Source organism: Musa acuminata, chromosome BXJ3-4 (assembly GCF_036884655.1).
Source record: "Musa acuminata AAA Group cultivar baxijiao chromosome BXJ3-4, Cavendish_Baxijiao_AAA, whole genome shotgun sequence".
Classification (NCBI taxonomy): Eukaryota; Viridiplantae; Streptophyta; class Magnoliopsida; order Zingiberales; family Musaceae; genus Musa; species Musa acuminata.
Window position 1 is genome coordinate 46,435,630 of NC_088352.1, and position 14,456 is coordinate 46,450,085.

Below are 14,456 nucleotides of genomic sequence, written 5' to 3' on the forward strand. Positions count from 1 at the left end.
TAAAAATGTCACATAGATTGAGATTGACAGCTTCCTCTTACCATGATCTGGGAAACTAAGTCCATTGCATTTTTTTCTCTGATTTTAAGTAGTATAGCTTTATTCCAAAATGTTTATTTAGTCATTGGTTCCTTATTATTTGTGACAGAAAACTGATGCAGAACATCAAGATTGATGTACAGTGTAGTCATCTAAATGACTATTAAATCAACTACAGCCATTCTCTTAATTCTCTGAGATTATTGAAGGCAAATAGCTGCCAGAATCTTTTTTTTTTAAGGTGCAAATTCTGGTTAGAACTTAAAGAACTTTTTCCTTTTTTGGTGATTTAGATTGAGCAAGACTTTGGTGCAATTATACTTCAATATACTCGACATAGGAACACGAAGAAAAAGAGGAAAAAGTTAAACCATCGAATTTATTTTATCAGCCAAATCATGAAGAAAATATTGGAAAAGTCCGATATACTTTAGAATCATGTCGAAAAACCTATCCGATATACTTGATATAGAGTCCAAAACCCCCTCAACACACCCAAAAGCTTGTTTTCTGATCCCATTTAGACACACAAAATTGAAAGTTCGAAACCTCCATAAGCGTACCGTTTTGGTTCGAACTAAGTCGGACGAGTCAAACTATCATCGACATGTTCCCAAATTTGGATAGAATAATATATCACAGTCCCTTAAAAATACTTCCCAATAAAAAAGAAAACTTGCACGTGACCAGGTGCATCATGGTAAATACATAAAAAAAGGGCAAAATATATATTGCACGTGATTAAGTGCATTATGGTAATTTCGGAACCTCCCCACGTCGCACTCGCTTCCTCCCTCCGCCCGTTGTCTCGCACATGGAAGCGAAATGGCGCGAACTCATCTCCAATCTCCCGCCTCGTTCCGACAATGCTTCCCTCCCTTATCCTCCTTTATTTCTCCCATCGCAACTCCACTTACACACACTCTCTCTCTCTCTCTCTCTGAGCCATCGAAGCTTCGATCCATCCTTCCACCGACATGCTTCGCCGTCCATCCAACGCCCCTGACCGAGCGGCGCCGCCGAAGAAACGGGGCAGCTACAACTGCCGCCGGTGCGGCCTCCCCAAAAAGGGCCATGTCTGCCCCTCTGCCGACGGCTGGCCCGCACACGTCCCCCTCCCTCGCTCCGGCCACCGCCTCCGCCGCGCACTCTCCTTCGACGATGATCGCCACTCCTCCCCGCTGCCTGCCTCGGCGATGGAGGATGACGGCCTGATCGGGACGACGGCCTTGGTGGCTGTAGAGAATCCGGATGGGGTCGTCGAGGAGGAGGAGGAGGACGAGGTGGGGTGCGGCGGAGAACGGACCTTGCCCGCGTCGTGCATGGTGGAGGTCCTACGGCGATTGTCGCCGACGGAGCTGATGCGGGCGGCGGCGGTGTGCCGGGGGTGGAGAGAGTGTGTGAGGAGGGTGTGGCGTTGCGCGGAGGAGCTCAGACTTAGGGTTTCTCCTAGATCGCAGGTGGCGTTCGTCGGATCGGTGCTCCACAAGTGTGCCGGATTGGCCCGGCTCACCCTGAGGATGGAAAGGTTCGAGCTCTCTCTCTCTCTCTCTCCCTCACCGAGAAGGAAGGGGGTGACGGATGCCATTGGCAGAACAAAACAACATAAAAAGGATATTACAATTATCAATCGTCCAACTGTTATTCGAAAACCCGTGCTATACCAACTACACTTCACAGATTTAACATATTAGGGTTCCTTGAAGAGATTTCTAGGGGCTGATCTAAACCTTATGCTACAGAAAAATGATTTATATGCAGCAGGTTAAGATATGAATAAAAACGTGGTATTTCGACGATATATCGCTTTCTAAATGATTTTTTTTTTATCATAGATCTGTGGTTTTTGGCATCTGATCCTATTGTCCATCCAAAAGAACGGCGAATAATATATGGTGAAATCTCAATCAGTTGTCAGAACAAAATACTACAACATCGTGCTTTGTAAGATGAATGAGTGTAGATCTGCTCGTGTTTTGTTTTTCTTTGTTTGCATTTGTGTGTTTACATGTTTTAGATCTGAAGGGAAGAGATCTTGCACCAGCACCTGGGTTAGGTCATGAAGGTCCTATGTTCCCATCAATATACCTTCTAATGGTCCATTTGATTTGGCTTTACAGTTGATTAATGGTAGGATGTGATCGGATCAACCATACTGATGGGAACACAGACCTTAGTACTATTTGCATACTACATTTTGCATTTTTCTTTTTTATTTTCCTTGAAAAAACACCATATTTTTACTGCAGATATTTTTTTTATGTTTTGTTTTTTATTTTGTCTGGTTTGGGGTCTGGAGATGAGATGGTTAAATGGTTGAACACTAATTTACCTATCATCTCTCCTTGGCTTTAGATAAGAATAAATCAAGTTAAGTAGTTGCTTTTATAAAAAAAAAAAGATTACAGAAAGAATGTCCCTTTAAATACACTTGATGAGGTTGAACTATAAAACTGATCTCATCATTTTGGGTTGCTACTTTGTAGTTTGAACTCATGTATATAATATATGAGAAAGTTAGACTGGATGTTGTCTGATGGGACCTTCTTGTGTTCTATTGCTACAGTGATTTTGATGCGACAACGTTAGCTTGTGTTGCTTTCTCACTGCCTAATTTAGAAGCTTTTGAGCTAAACATGGCTGAAAACATGGTCAACTGGATAACTGGGTATGTCATTGACTTTTAAGCATTCTGTCACAAGTTATGTTGAACTTTCGATTTTTCATTCTATGTAATATCTGTGCATGTCGTTCACATCTTAGGTGTAAGTTCACAGTTCGCTCATGCCTTCTCAATTAGGTAGATCCTCATCAATGAGAAACCACTAAATTGATTTGTTAGCACATGGATGCAAAGTTTTTTTTTTTTTTTTTTTTTTTTCAGAATGACATGTTTTAGTGTTAATGTGGATATATTTCTTGTGTTAGGTCCTGTTCTGCGCACACCAACTGCATGAAAATTTATGCAAAATATTTTTATATAAATTAGGGTTGCAACTTCAAGTTGTTCTACTACTGAAAAGCCAACTAATGTGATCATGTTTGCCTGGAATATGTGATTCGTTCTTCTGCCGCAATTTTGTCTGGGTAGTCGCCTCAACTTATGCTGTGCAATGATCTGATCATTGTTACTTACTAAAAAATCCATTTACCATTCATTTGCATGTGTTTATATTGTTGTTTGTCAACTGTCAGACATCTTTTCTCTAAAAAAAGAAAAAAAAAACATGAACTCCAAGATATCTTGAATAGAGCGATGACATACTTATAGTTTTAGAATAAACAATAAATTAATCTTTGGATGATTACTGCACTACCTTTTATCTTCGATGCTGGGCTTTTATGTCTCTCTCTATTCTACCAATAGCCTTTGATATATTCCTCTTTTCAGAAGAATGCTGGTCATAAACTTTCTGGGTGTGCTTTAAACTTCTGAACTCGACCACACCAAGGTCTATTAGTAGATTTTATTCTCCAAGTTAATATACATCTTTGCAATTGTTCTTCTGTATGACGACATATGTGCCACCCTTCTGTCTGTTTGTAGGGATGAATTGGGTAATTTTGCTGCCAAGAAAAGATGTCTCTCTACTCTTAAATTTGAGGGTTGCACCAACATCGGATTCGTCAATATCTCTTCATCAAGCCTGTTGATGCTCTGGCTATCAGATCTTTATTGTATTTCAAAAATGGTATGCATTTTTGTCATTTTCACACCATTTAATTTGGGGTATTTATGTTCTAGCTTTGTGCACGTAATGACTTCCATTCATATTGATAGGTACTTAAATGTCCTAATCTAAGAGAGCTTTCTCTTGATTTTACTCGACAAGTTAATGATTCAACAGATCTTGCTACAATGCTGGAAAGTCTGGGGTGTACTTGTCCATGTCTAAGAAATATTCATATTGCTTCACTTCAACTTTGCAATGAAGCTGTCCTTGCTCTTGCAAGTGCTAATATAAGGTAGGTATTATGTCTGAGATACATTCATGCTCATGTAAAACGATTATGAACTGGTTTCTTACATTCAACAAATAGGCATTCTATTGTATCCATACTCCATAATGTGTCAGATTAATGCTCAAATATACAAATTCATTTGTCTACAGACGACACAAAATTCTTTCAAAAACAATTTTTTTCTATTTCTTTTCAGTTTCACCATAGTAGCAGTTTTATGGATGAATTTTCTTTGTCTCAGGGATTTGCGTATGCTCTCTTTGGTTCTAGGCTCAAGAATCACAGATGCTGCTGTGACTGCTATAGTTTCATGTTACACAAGTCTAGAGTTGCTTGATTTAAGTGGGTAGGTGGTTCAATGAGTGCTTATATGTGACTATGATCTTTAAAATTCTGGATTAACAATTCCCTTTCATGTCAACTGCTATATTTGTTGAGTGAATTTATATTGCTTTAGATCTCTATGTACTCTTGCACTTTTGTTAATTCTATAAAATTATTTGGGTTATATTTGCTTATTGTTCCTTTTTTTTTTCAGGTCAAGTATTTCTGACACTGGAATTCGTATGATATGCAATGTGTTTCCTGAGACTCTCTCCAGACTACTACTTGCTCTTTGCCCAAATATTACGTCGAGTAAGTATTTGTATGTTCCCTCATATTTCATCAGTTTGTTTCCTCTGTACAGGACTCATCCTACCTTGTCAGTTGACTGAATGTACACTTTATTCCTCTTTTCTGTACCCATGCTTCTCTAGGTGGGATCCAGTTTGCTGCAGCTCAATTGCCTCTTCTTCAGCTAATTGACTGTGGGATGAGCATACGTGATACTGATTCCCAGTATGAAAGTTCTAAACAAAATTTTAGTCCCATTAAGGGGAGGACTGGCGAATATAATAAGTACCAGAGACTATCTACCACAAAGTCAAGTCACGTCTACCAAAAGCTGATCATAAAACATGGAAATTTAAGGAAGCTCAGCTTATGGGGTTGCTCAGGTTTAGATGTAAGTGACAATGCATAAGAATCTATCAGAGGCAACTCTAGCTTCTGTGTATGGTTTCTTTCTCATCATACCTCCTGAACTAACTTTAATACTGCAGGCCCTTTACTTGAACTGCCCAGAGCTTAATGATCTAAATATTAACTCATGTACAAACTTGCATCCAGGTATCATACTGCCGTTTTATCTTTAGGATGTTATAACGACACTTCATGATTGCTGACAAGTTTGCAAATTTTACCCAGAGGAATTGTTGCTCCAATGCGAAAAATTGAAGAATGTACATGCTTCTGGATGTCACGATATGCTAATTGGAGCAGTGCGGAATCAGGTACCAATTCTTGTAAGTTGCATTTACCTGCGTGGATCTTTTGTTCATGCATCGCAAACATGTCAAGTTTCTAGCAAAACTTGACATGCATCTGGATGTCAAATTTTGCCAGTAGATTGCTTTTCATTTATCAACATTTTGCATACAGAAAAAAAATGAGAACTGACACATTTATGTTGCATACATTTCATCCAAATGCTTGATAAGAATATTTACAGCCAGTGACCATATTTGCAGGTACTGAATGAGTTTTCTACTGCCGAAAACCATCTACCGTGTAAGCGACTAGCTGATGGATCAAAAAGGATTCAGGTACCTCATTTTGTTCAGCAGGTGAGAGCAAGTATTTATAGAGCTATGCTTGCTTCTCAGCATCTAGGTGGTGTTTTTTTCTTTTTGTCTGAAGTTTTCTGAATTAGACTGTTTCATGTTTGCTACTTCTTGCAGCTATCAGATGACAAGAAGCAGAAGAGGAAACTGCTGACCCAATGTATTGTGCATCATGACTAACAAATGCAAGTATGTTGTGCATCTGTCATCCCACTGATAATGCATAAGCAATTCATTTCTTCTTTATGTTGTACCATATCCTTGGGCCTTACCCTCAATCCTCTCTATTGTATCAGCTCTATGACTGGACTTTTTGGAGTTCAGGAGATTGTAGAAGAATAAAAGTATTTCCAATGTTCTACTGTTTAACTTCAAGAATAACCATTCTTTCAATCAAGCATTACAAATTCCTGCACGGTTTTCATTTTAGAATTTGGCAAATTTACAAATGAAATAATTTGTTTTATATGTGATGAAGATTTCACTCTACATAAATATGTAATTAAATGATATTGACAGAAGACATTGGATTGGCCATCTTGCATCAGGTCATGGAAGACCAAAACCAAAACCTAAAGTAGCATGTAAATTTAGCAAAAGTGTAGCCCTTGTTCTCATATAAAGATTTCGCTTTTAGATCTCTAAAATTAATAGAAATTACTCTGATATGACTGAAAAGTTTATAATAAATGGAGATCAAATTCAATATTAGGCTTTATTGGATTATGTTCCTCTTGATGTTCTGTTTTGATTGCTTGTCGTTCAAATCCAATTGATTGCTTGTCGATCCTCGTGTGATTATATTATCATGCGTGTACGATTGTGTTGGCACGTGAGTAGTGATGGATTCGCATGTTGTGGTGGGCTTTCTACCATCGTGCAATTGTTCAAAGATGTTACAAGTCTTTTCATTTGTACTTTGTTTGAATAGCGTTGCGTATTGCCTACACAATCTATCCAACATGCCTATCTACTCTTACACGTGAGTGCTCGAGTGCTATTGGATACAATAATAAGAATGTCCTAAGGAATTTTGGCTTATGTTAGTGCAGTTTAATTTATTTTTCCTCTTAATATATATATGTATATATATATTTTGCTGAATGGTTATATAATTTGGAGCATTTTCATTTAACCCATATGATTAAAAAAGCTATTTGCTGAAACATGCAAATGTTGTACAACGGGATGGACGTATAAAAATATACATAAAGAAGACAACCTGCAAGAGGAGGATGCGAGGAGGATTCCTTCGCTTTTATAAAGAGGCACAAGACAAAAGCTTTCTGTGTCAGCACGTGTTTATTCATACTCGCACTTCCTACCTGTATTTTGATTGCGTGGTGCTGTGGGCCCTGAAAGGGCCATGGCTGACTTCTTCAGATGTAAGGTCAGGTAGACAGCAGGAGTAGGCGGCGGGCGTGTGGGAGAAGCCCGTTCTTCCCCTTTCCTCACCACGGAGAAAAAGAATGGAGAAGAAGACGTCACCTCCTCTGCCTTCCAAGGGATTCGATCGAGAGAGACAGAGAGATAGAGAGATGGAGAGGGTCTTCTCGGTGGACGAGATAGGCGACTCCTTCTGGGCCGCCTCCCCTGCCCCGCCGCCGGGGCTCCCCCTTCCGCCCGGCGGAGCCGCCATGAACCGGAGCCCCTCGGAGTGGTATTTCGAGAGGTTTCTGGCAGAGGAGCCCGCCCCCGCCCCTACCGCTGCCTCCTCCTCTCCCAACCCTAACCCTAACCCTAGCTTCCATCCCAACCCCAACCGTAACGTGGCCCCCAATCCGAGCGCCTCCTCTTCCGTCGTGGGGTCGAACTTTTGCGAGGGTCGGAGGGAACTGGGACGAGTCGGGGATGATGAGGTGGTGGAGATTAAGGCGCCGATCGTTGTGGCTGTACCTCCACAGCCTTCCGATCTGCCGGCTACCGTCGATCCCGGGCACTACCAAACGCTTTTGAAGCACAAGCTGGACATTGCCTGTGCCGCTGTCGCCATGTCCCGGGTACACCCAGTTGCGTAATATTTTTCATGAATTATGTCTACTTCCAATTATTAATCCATTATCATTGTCTGTTTAGCTTGTATAAGGATATTAAACAACGTTCCTCTTTTAATTTCAGCGTCTTGGTTTCTAAGATTATCAGTTTTGGACTATGAAATTTCCACTAAAGGTTTATGGTATAGGCTTTCTTTTCTGATATCTGTACCATAGTTTTACTTTACTGTCCTAGATAATTGTCTGATCCTTTTAGAAAAAAAAGGAATGCTGAATGGCATTGATCCAAAATCTTGGGGGTTGTGTTCAGTGTGCAAAAAGTGCTTCTTACCCATCAAACTACTCCTTCCCAATTTGGCGCTTGTTTGTCCTGTTAACACATCTTGAGTGGATGGAAAGGATAATTGTCTCGGTTCTTGGGTGCAAGTTTCATCATTAGCTTACTTGAGTGGTTGAGTGAGCATATGAACCAAACTGAAGCAAGACTGGTACAATCTCTGAGCTCTATATTAGTGAAGGTTTAATGGCACAATGGAGCTGGCTAATGCTTTCAAACATTTATACTTGATCTAATCTATGCCTTGAGATTCAAATTAAGAGACTTATGAGCAAAATATATGATTTTTAAAATATAGAATTTCTTAAATTAGAAAGCTTAGTCAGATGTACAGTTAATTTTCTAGTTACTGATACATAAGCTTAATCAAATGAAACTAAAATGAATCGAGAAGTATCAAAAAGAAAAACTCCCAAGCCAAGAAATAAACAATAACGACGTGGACATATAAAGGTGTGTAATTGTTTTTTCAGCTGAAAATCAAAAGGAACTGTTTCATTGTTCCCTTCCATTGAAAAATTTATATTTGAGTTTAATGTTTTATTTGTTTGTTATTTAATCCTTCAGGGCGCAATATCCTCATGGAACTAACTGCATGAATTTTTGTCTTGGTTGTTAGTGCACCCCATGCATTGTTTAGTATTACTGTTGCTTCATATCATCATTATCCTTAAATCAGTGTCAATAAATCAAAATGAAAAAGAAAGAAAAAGGAAATCATCAACCATCTGCAGACAGAACCATGCTAGAATTGCAAAAGATGAGGGTTATCTCTAGATTGTAAGATAAAATATACGGCAAGATATGACCATAAATCATATTTGAGAGATATCCGCTGCATCATCTGCATAACTATTATCATGCAATTAACTGTTGCAGTAGTATAAAGCTAATTTTATGCATAATTTCTATTTTTTACCATTAATTACCAAAATATTTGTAATGGACGAAAAATTATAAAGATTGATGTTCCCTTCTTTCTTACTGAGTTGTACAATATCTTTGTTCCCTAGTATGTACCTTAGACGTTGCAGTACAGCTCTCATTTGATTTTATATTTTCTGGCAACAACATTGTAAATTCTTAGATGTCATGGCTAATGTGTTTTTGAAGTGTAATAATTCACAGATTTATTTACATGTTACATTCTACCAATTTTATAAATGAACTATGTGGATGTTAATTGTGGTTTCTCAAATCGTATATTTCTATATTGCAGGGTTCTAGTGTTCAAGATTCTGCTTCTATAGCTGACAGCATGTCACCGATTTCAGATGTTTCGCATCTTGGTTCTCAAGCACCTGTGAAGGGTATAACTGCCAATACAATATAGTCATCTAGGATATACTTTTGGCATATTTTTCCCATTTACAAATTTGTAAATTGTTTCTGGTGAAGAGAGTGTTTGAAGAGCATATTCATCTTACTGGAATTGCGAGGCATGTTGATGTGTACTCATATTTAGGATAGGTTATGCCAAGTTAAATCATATCTGTATGTTCATATTTACAATGCTATCATATAAGTCGAAGGAAAAGAGTTGAATGGATTTTTATGCTAATATATATAATAACAGTACTTACTTTTCTAGAAAAAATTGTAAGAGGACTCTGATTCATAAAAAAATGGCAGTCATGTAGAGTGAAGGCCAAAGTTAGTTGATTTCATTTTTTTTTATGTCATGGATTAAATAAAACTTGGTCATATTCTAGTCAAGAGAATACTATGTGGAGGAGTGAATGGATTCTGCACTGACACTAATATTTTCAATTTCGTATAATCACACAAGGTGTGGACTGTCTTATGCTACTAGCAACTTGGTTATCTCGATTGTAAAATCAAGTCTTCTATATTTGATTTTACATGTAAAAAGTTGAAAGATGCAATAAGTCTTCTTTCCTCAAACTCAGCCAAGGATAGAGTAGGAAGTAAAAGAAGCTACAAGGTCAATTTTGTCACCTGGATACAAATGCCATAAAATACCAAGTATTTTAACTTGGTTTAAATTTATTGAATGTAGCTCTTTTTCTTTCAGCAGTTCAAATGCAGCATAGCAACATGCCCTTTGTTACAATATGCTTGAAATTGTCACTGTTGGCTTGTTACTTTGCATGGAAAATTTGGTGCATGCCAATGTCTTACAATTTTATTTTTTTTCCTTTTTTGTCTTTCTTAACATTTAATATTGCATTGTCAGGAAATGCTTCTACAGTGCAACATAAGGCAGGTGGTGGACCTGGTGGAGTCCCAGCTCTGTCCATTTTGCAGAATTCAGGCACGCAAGGTAGGCCAGCTACTAGTGGTTCATCAAGGGAGCAGTCAGATGATGATGATGAAGTTGAAGGAGATGCAGAAACCAATGATAATATGGATGTAACCGATATAAAACGCATAAGGAGGTGAATATGATTGTACAATAATTTAATAGTGGTTTTCTTGGAATAGCAAGCCCTTAATGACCTTTATTTCCTTATAATCTGAATGCTGCATTAATTCTGTTGCCTGACTTGGGTCATATCTTTGTTATATATTTATTACTTAAATATCCATTTCTTTTCGGTCTTTGATTTTCATACTTCAAAATGGTAATAGGTGGTGGCAGGTCAACTTTTCAGCATTCCTTGGAAGCCTGAGGTTTTAGAACTGCAGTTATGTTGACCTGCCACCACCCATTGCTGCATAACTGCAGTTTTTTGGATGTTTTCTTGAACAATATGCAAGTTTTTTGGACATAAGATTGGACATTTTTTTGGCAGAACTTAAATGTCATGTATTCATTATTTCGAGAGAGTCATGTGACATGATAGAGTTTGGATGACAAAAACTATGAAGTATTTATAATATTTCTGTGGTTTTGTACTTTTGTTAAGGCACTCGGCTATGGGTTAAAGTTACCAAAATGTCAATGCATTTAATTAGCATAACGTGTGACACATTTCAAGTGTTCAAGTGAAGAGATATATGGTTGGTCACTACACTAAAGCATCCATAGCTTGTGTTTCTCTGGTTGTCTGTGGAATATCCTGTAACTTTTGTGTTTCTTACTGGCACATATCTCAATCGAGGCACTGAGGTTTCGATCACATTCTTACAGTATCAGCAGGAACCAAATGGTGTTTTGGAAATGGTTGATGTTGGTTGGGTTTTGACTTGTTCCTATAGGTTTTTGACTGGTATTGACCAGTTTCTGACTGATCTCAACCAATTTTTGGTCGATTTTGGCTGACGTCAAATTATTTAAAAAATTTGATCCAACAATCCATGATCAGGGCCAATTCTGTTCTTTAATCCTATGGGCAACCTGGATACCTATTTGCCCTTTTGTCTTTCACCAGGAAGTGAGTCTAAAATTAGATTAGAGGTGTCTTTCTTGGTTTTACATTGGTGATTGATATGGCTCACATTGTGAGAGACCAAAGCACGGCAGAAGAATGAAATTTAAAGATTGAAGAGAACAAAATATTAGAAGATCATAAGAACTTTGGGGAATTCACTTCCAAGTGTAAAAAATTTAATCCAATCACCAGGAGATTCTACATAGTTTGCTATCCTTAGTATGCTGATCATAAGGACTCCAACTTAAAGGAACACGTTGGGTATTGTTTGACTGCAGGCAGGATATGCAATCAAACTGAAAATTTCCACTATTTTCTTTTACTAAATATTATTGAGAATTCCTACTTTAATAGTATGAGCAATAATACTGCAGGATATAGACTGAGTATGAATTCCAATTCTTCAATTGATTTATCACTATATATTATTTAGATACACAAATATTGCTTCAATCATGTGTAGTGAATTTGAACTATTGTGATATAATCTATATCCTACATGTGTATCTTTATTTCGGTGCTTCAATTATGTGTAGTGAATTTGGATTTTATCTTTTGTTGCCCAGAATGCTCTCGAACCGAGAATCAGCAAGACGTTCAAGGAGGAGAAAGCAAGCACATTTGAGTGAGCTTGAAGTGCAGGTTTCTTCTGATTGTCAATTTTCTTGTATATTTATAAGTAAAAGTGTCAAGACTTGACATACTCTTGAATAGGTCTCCCAATTAAGAATTGAGAACTCATCTCTCTTAAAGCGGCTAACCGACATTAATCAGAAGTACAGTGATGCTGCAGTTGACAATAGGATATTGAAGGCAGATGTGGAGACATTAAGAGCTAAGGTACGCTGTTCACTGGTTCATGTGTGTTTATTCCAGATTCTGCATGACGAAATCTATACAGTTGTTCCTTGAAGAAAGATGGTGATTTGTGTTCAATATTTATGCCATTTCTATATGGTTTATAAGTATAAGAATAGATTTATTTCTTGGTTTTTAGCAGTATAATGCAAGTAGAAAATATGTATAGGTGCTAGAAGGCTCTGGTTAAGGGAACATTCTTTATTATAAAGCTATAAACAATCATGACACTCATGAATAGTTTTATCTAATGACAATAAGAGGTTTTATGAACTCAATTTTATGACTCAACATTCTTAGTTCCTTCTTGGTTGATATGCCATAGTAGTTGCATGCATTTTACACATTTTTTCCTGAGGTGCTTACATTTGAATTTTTTTTTTCTTCTTGAGTTTGGGATGTTTCAATTCCAGGGAATGGCCTAAAAGTCCACCTAGTGTCTCAACTTTCATCACCTTTGTTGTGGCTTGACTGTGTCCGTACTACTTTTAACCATTGCAATTAGTGCTTTAGTGGAAATTCATCAACAATTACTAGTATTCTAGAACCTTTCTTTAGCCTTAATGGCATTTTTCAAAGACCTCTCTTGTTGGAAATGGTTTATGCTTCTTCCATTGCATTAGAATGCAAGCAAGTAGCATGGTGTGACAAGTGCTATGACCTTGAAGTGTGCAACTAACTTAAATTTAGAACTTATAATATAGAAATGTCAATTAACTAATCATGGTGTGGCCAGCACTATGAGCCCAAAGCTGAGGTTACTAATTTGTTGCTTGGGTGACCATGATTCGTTTTGTGGGAACAACCTCTTTGCTTGTGTTAGGAAGTTTAATATTGAGCCTCTCTGCTTGTGTTCGTAAGTTTAACGTTGACCTCCATCTCCTGTATTGGTTGAAGCCTCTTCATGCACTGGGCTGACCTAATATTGAAACAGTAAATGGTTTACCACACAACTTTCAAGCAGCACATAACAACTAAATATGGAAAGTGGTAATGCTATGTAGTCAAAATATTATATATTCACTCTTCATATTATCTTCAACAGAAAGGTCAGTAATAAAACAGTGTCGTCTATCTATTTTCCAGACAAATATCGTTAATGAAATGAAAACTTGATGATGTTCACTGTCTAATGAAGCAAACAGACCCCTAAAACAAAGACACCAGTCTGTTTTAGGGGTCTTCTAGGAGAAAAGATAAGTTTTTTTATTGGATTTCGACATATATGCCCTTTAAAATACTGGTTCTTTGAGTATACCTCTCAGAATTTGGGTCAACTTTCAAAAGAATTGGGTCTTGGTTAGGTTAATTCAGTATTAAACCATTGAAAATTTTTGGCCACAGCAAATGCTATGAACAAGTTGTTTTCTAATTAAAGTTTTGTTCACAATACATATTTCCGGGCAATGTCATAAGACATTATCTATCCGTAACATCTGATTCATCTTTTTGATGCTAGTTATTGGACCACTGGTTCCTCATGTAATTGGATAGTTATCGTAGAGCGCATATCATATTTCATTTCAACTAACTAGTGTTCGAAGCACATCTGTGGCTTCCAAAACATGCATCCATGAGTGTTTCGTTGTAACCATTATCAGTTTGGTGAGAAGATTATAGTCGGTTCTAAAGTTGTGCTAATAAGAGCTGTAGAATAATCGATATTTTTACAAAATCTTCTATGTTTGAATCTAATATCTCTAGTGCTTAGGTGAAAATGGCTGAGGAGACAGTAAAGAGGGTAACTGGAGTGAGTCCTTTGTACCCAATCATCTCTGACATGTCAAATATCAGTTTATCCTTTACTGGGAGCCCATCCGACGTAACCTCCGATGCTGCTGTTCCTGTCCATGATGACTCAAACCACTTCTACCATGTGTCCCCACATGAGCAGAGGGTAACCACCTGCCTTCCAGACATTGGGGTTGCTCCCGCAGTCGAGAATGCAGTCCGTGGTGCTACGGCTGCAGGGAGGATCGCTGGACCCGCTTCCTTGCAGCGGATAGACAGCCTGGAGCATCTTGAAGAAAGAATGTTCGGAGGGCCAACCTCACCCCTGCAATGGGATACCGCTGCATGGGATCCTGACACCTCCCTCACCAACAACAAGAACTAAGTCAGTCTAATGGACATGTAAGACTATATTATATTTGATGTTGTAAGCACATTGTGCCTTGTGAAGAAGATTGATTTGCTTTTTATTTAGGACGCTATCATTGACAACCTCAACTGTGCTGTTTGTCCTGATGATTATTTACTTCGGATG

The 14,456-nt window shown here is 38.0% G+C and overlaps 2 protein-coding genes across 8 annotated transcripts; both read left to right on the forward strand.

The window, feature by feature from the left end:
* The first annotated feature begins 938 nt into the window (after window positions 1-938).
* LOC103982486 (F-box/LRR-repeat protein 17-like) lies at window positions 939-6,084 on the forward strand. Of its 6 annotated transcripts, none has more exons than XM_018824902.2 (12): window positions 939-1,567; window positions 2,606-2,707; window positions 3,587-3,731; window positions 3,821-4,005; window positions 4,244-4,348; window positions 4,541-4,638; window positions 4,761-5,008; window positions 5,106-5,172; window positions 5,251-5,348; window positions 5,574-5,669; window positions 5,784-5,855; window positions 5,963-6,084. In XM_018824902.2, exons 1-11 carry the CDS (start codon window positions 1,017-1,019, stop codon window positions 5,844-5,846), a joined length of 1,758 nt encoding a protein of 585 aa, XP_018680447.2. In that variant the 5' UTR covers window positions 939-1,016; the 3' UTR covers window positions 5,847-5,855; window positions 5,963-6,084. The 6 variants fall into 6 exon arrangements, with proteins under 6 accessions (XP_018680447.2, XP_018680449.2, XP_018680446.2 ...); XM_018824904.2 differs by having other exon boundaries at window positions 5,574-5,648; XM_018824901.2 differs by having other exon boundaries at window positions 5,784-6,060.
* An 860-nt stretch (window positions 6,085-6,944) lies between these two features.
* On the forward strand, window positions 6,945-14,419 carry LOC103982485 (bZIP transcription factor RISBZ2). 2 transcript variants are annotated; one of them, XM_009399421.3, is made up of 6 exons: window positions 6,945-7,675; window positions 9,217-9,307; window positions 10,195-10,396; window positions 11,899-11,974; window positions 12,047-12,172; window positions 13,902-14,419. In XM_009399421.3, exons 1-6 carry the CDS (start codon window positions 7,136-7,138, stop codon window positions 14,304-14,306), a joined length of 1,440 nt encoding a protein of 479 aa, XP_009397696.2. In that variant the 5' UTR covers window positions 6,945-7,135; the 3' UTR covers window positions 14,307-14,419. The 2 variants fall into 2 exon arrangements, with proteins under 2 accessions (XP_009397696.2, XP_009397697.2); XM_009399422.3 differs by having other exon boundaries at window positions 6,945-7,666.
* Window positions 14,420-14,456: the final 37 nt, after the last annotated feature.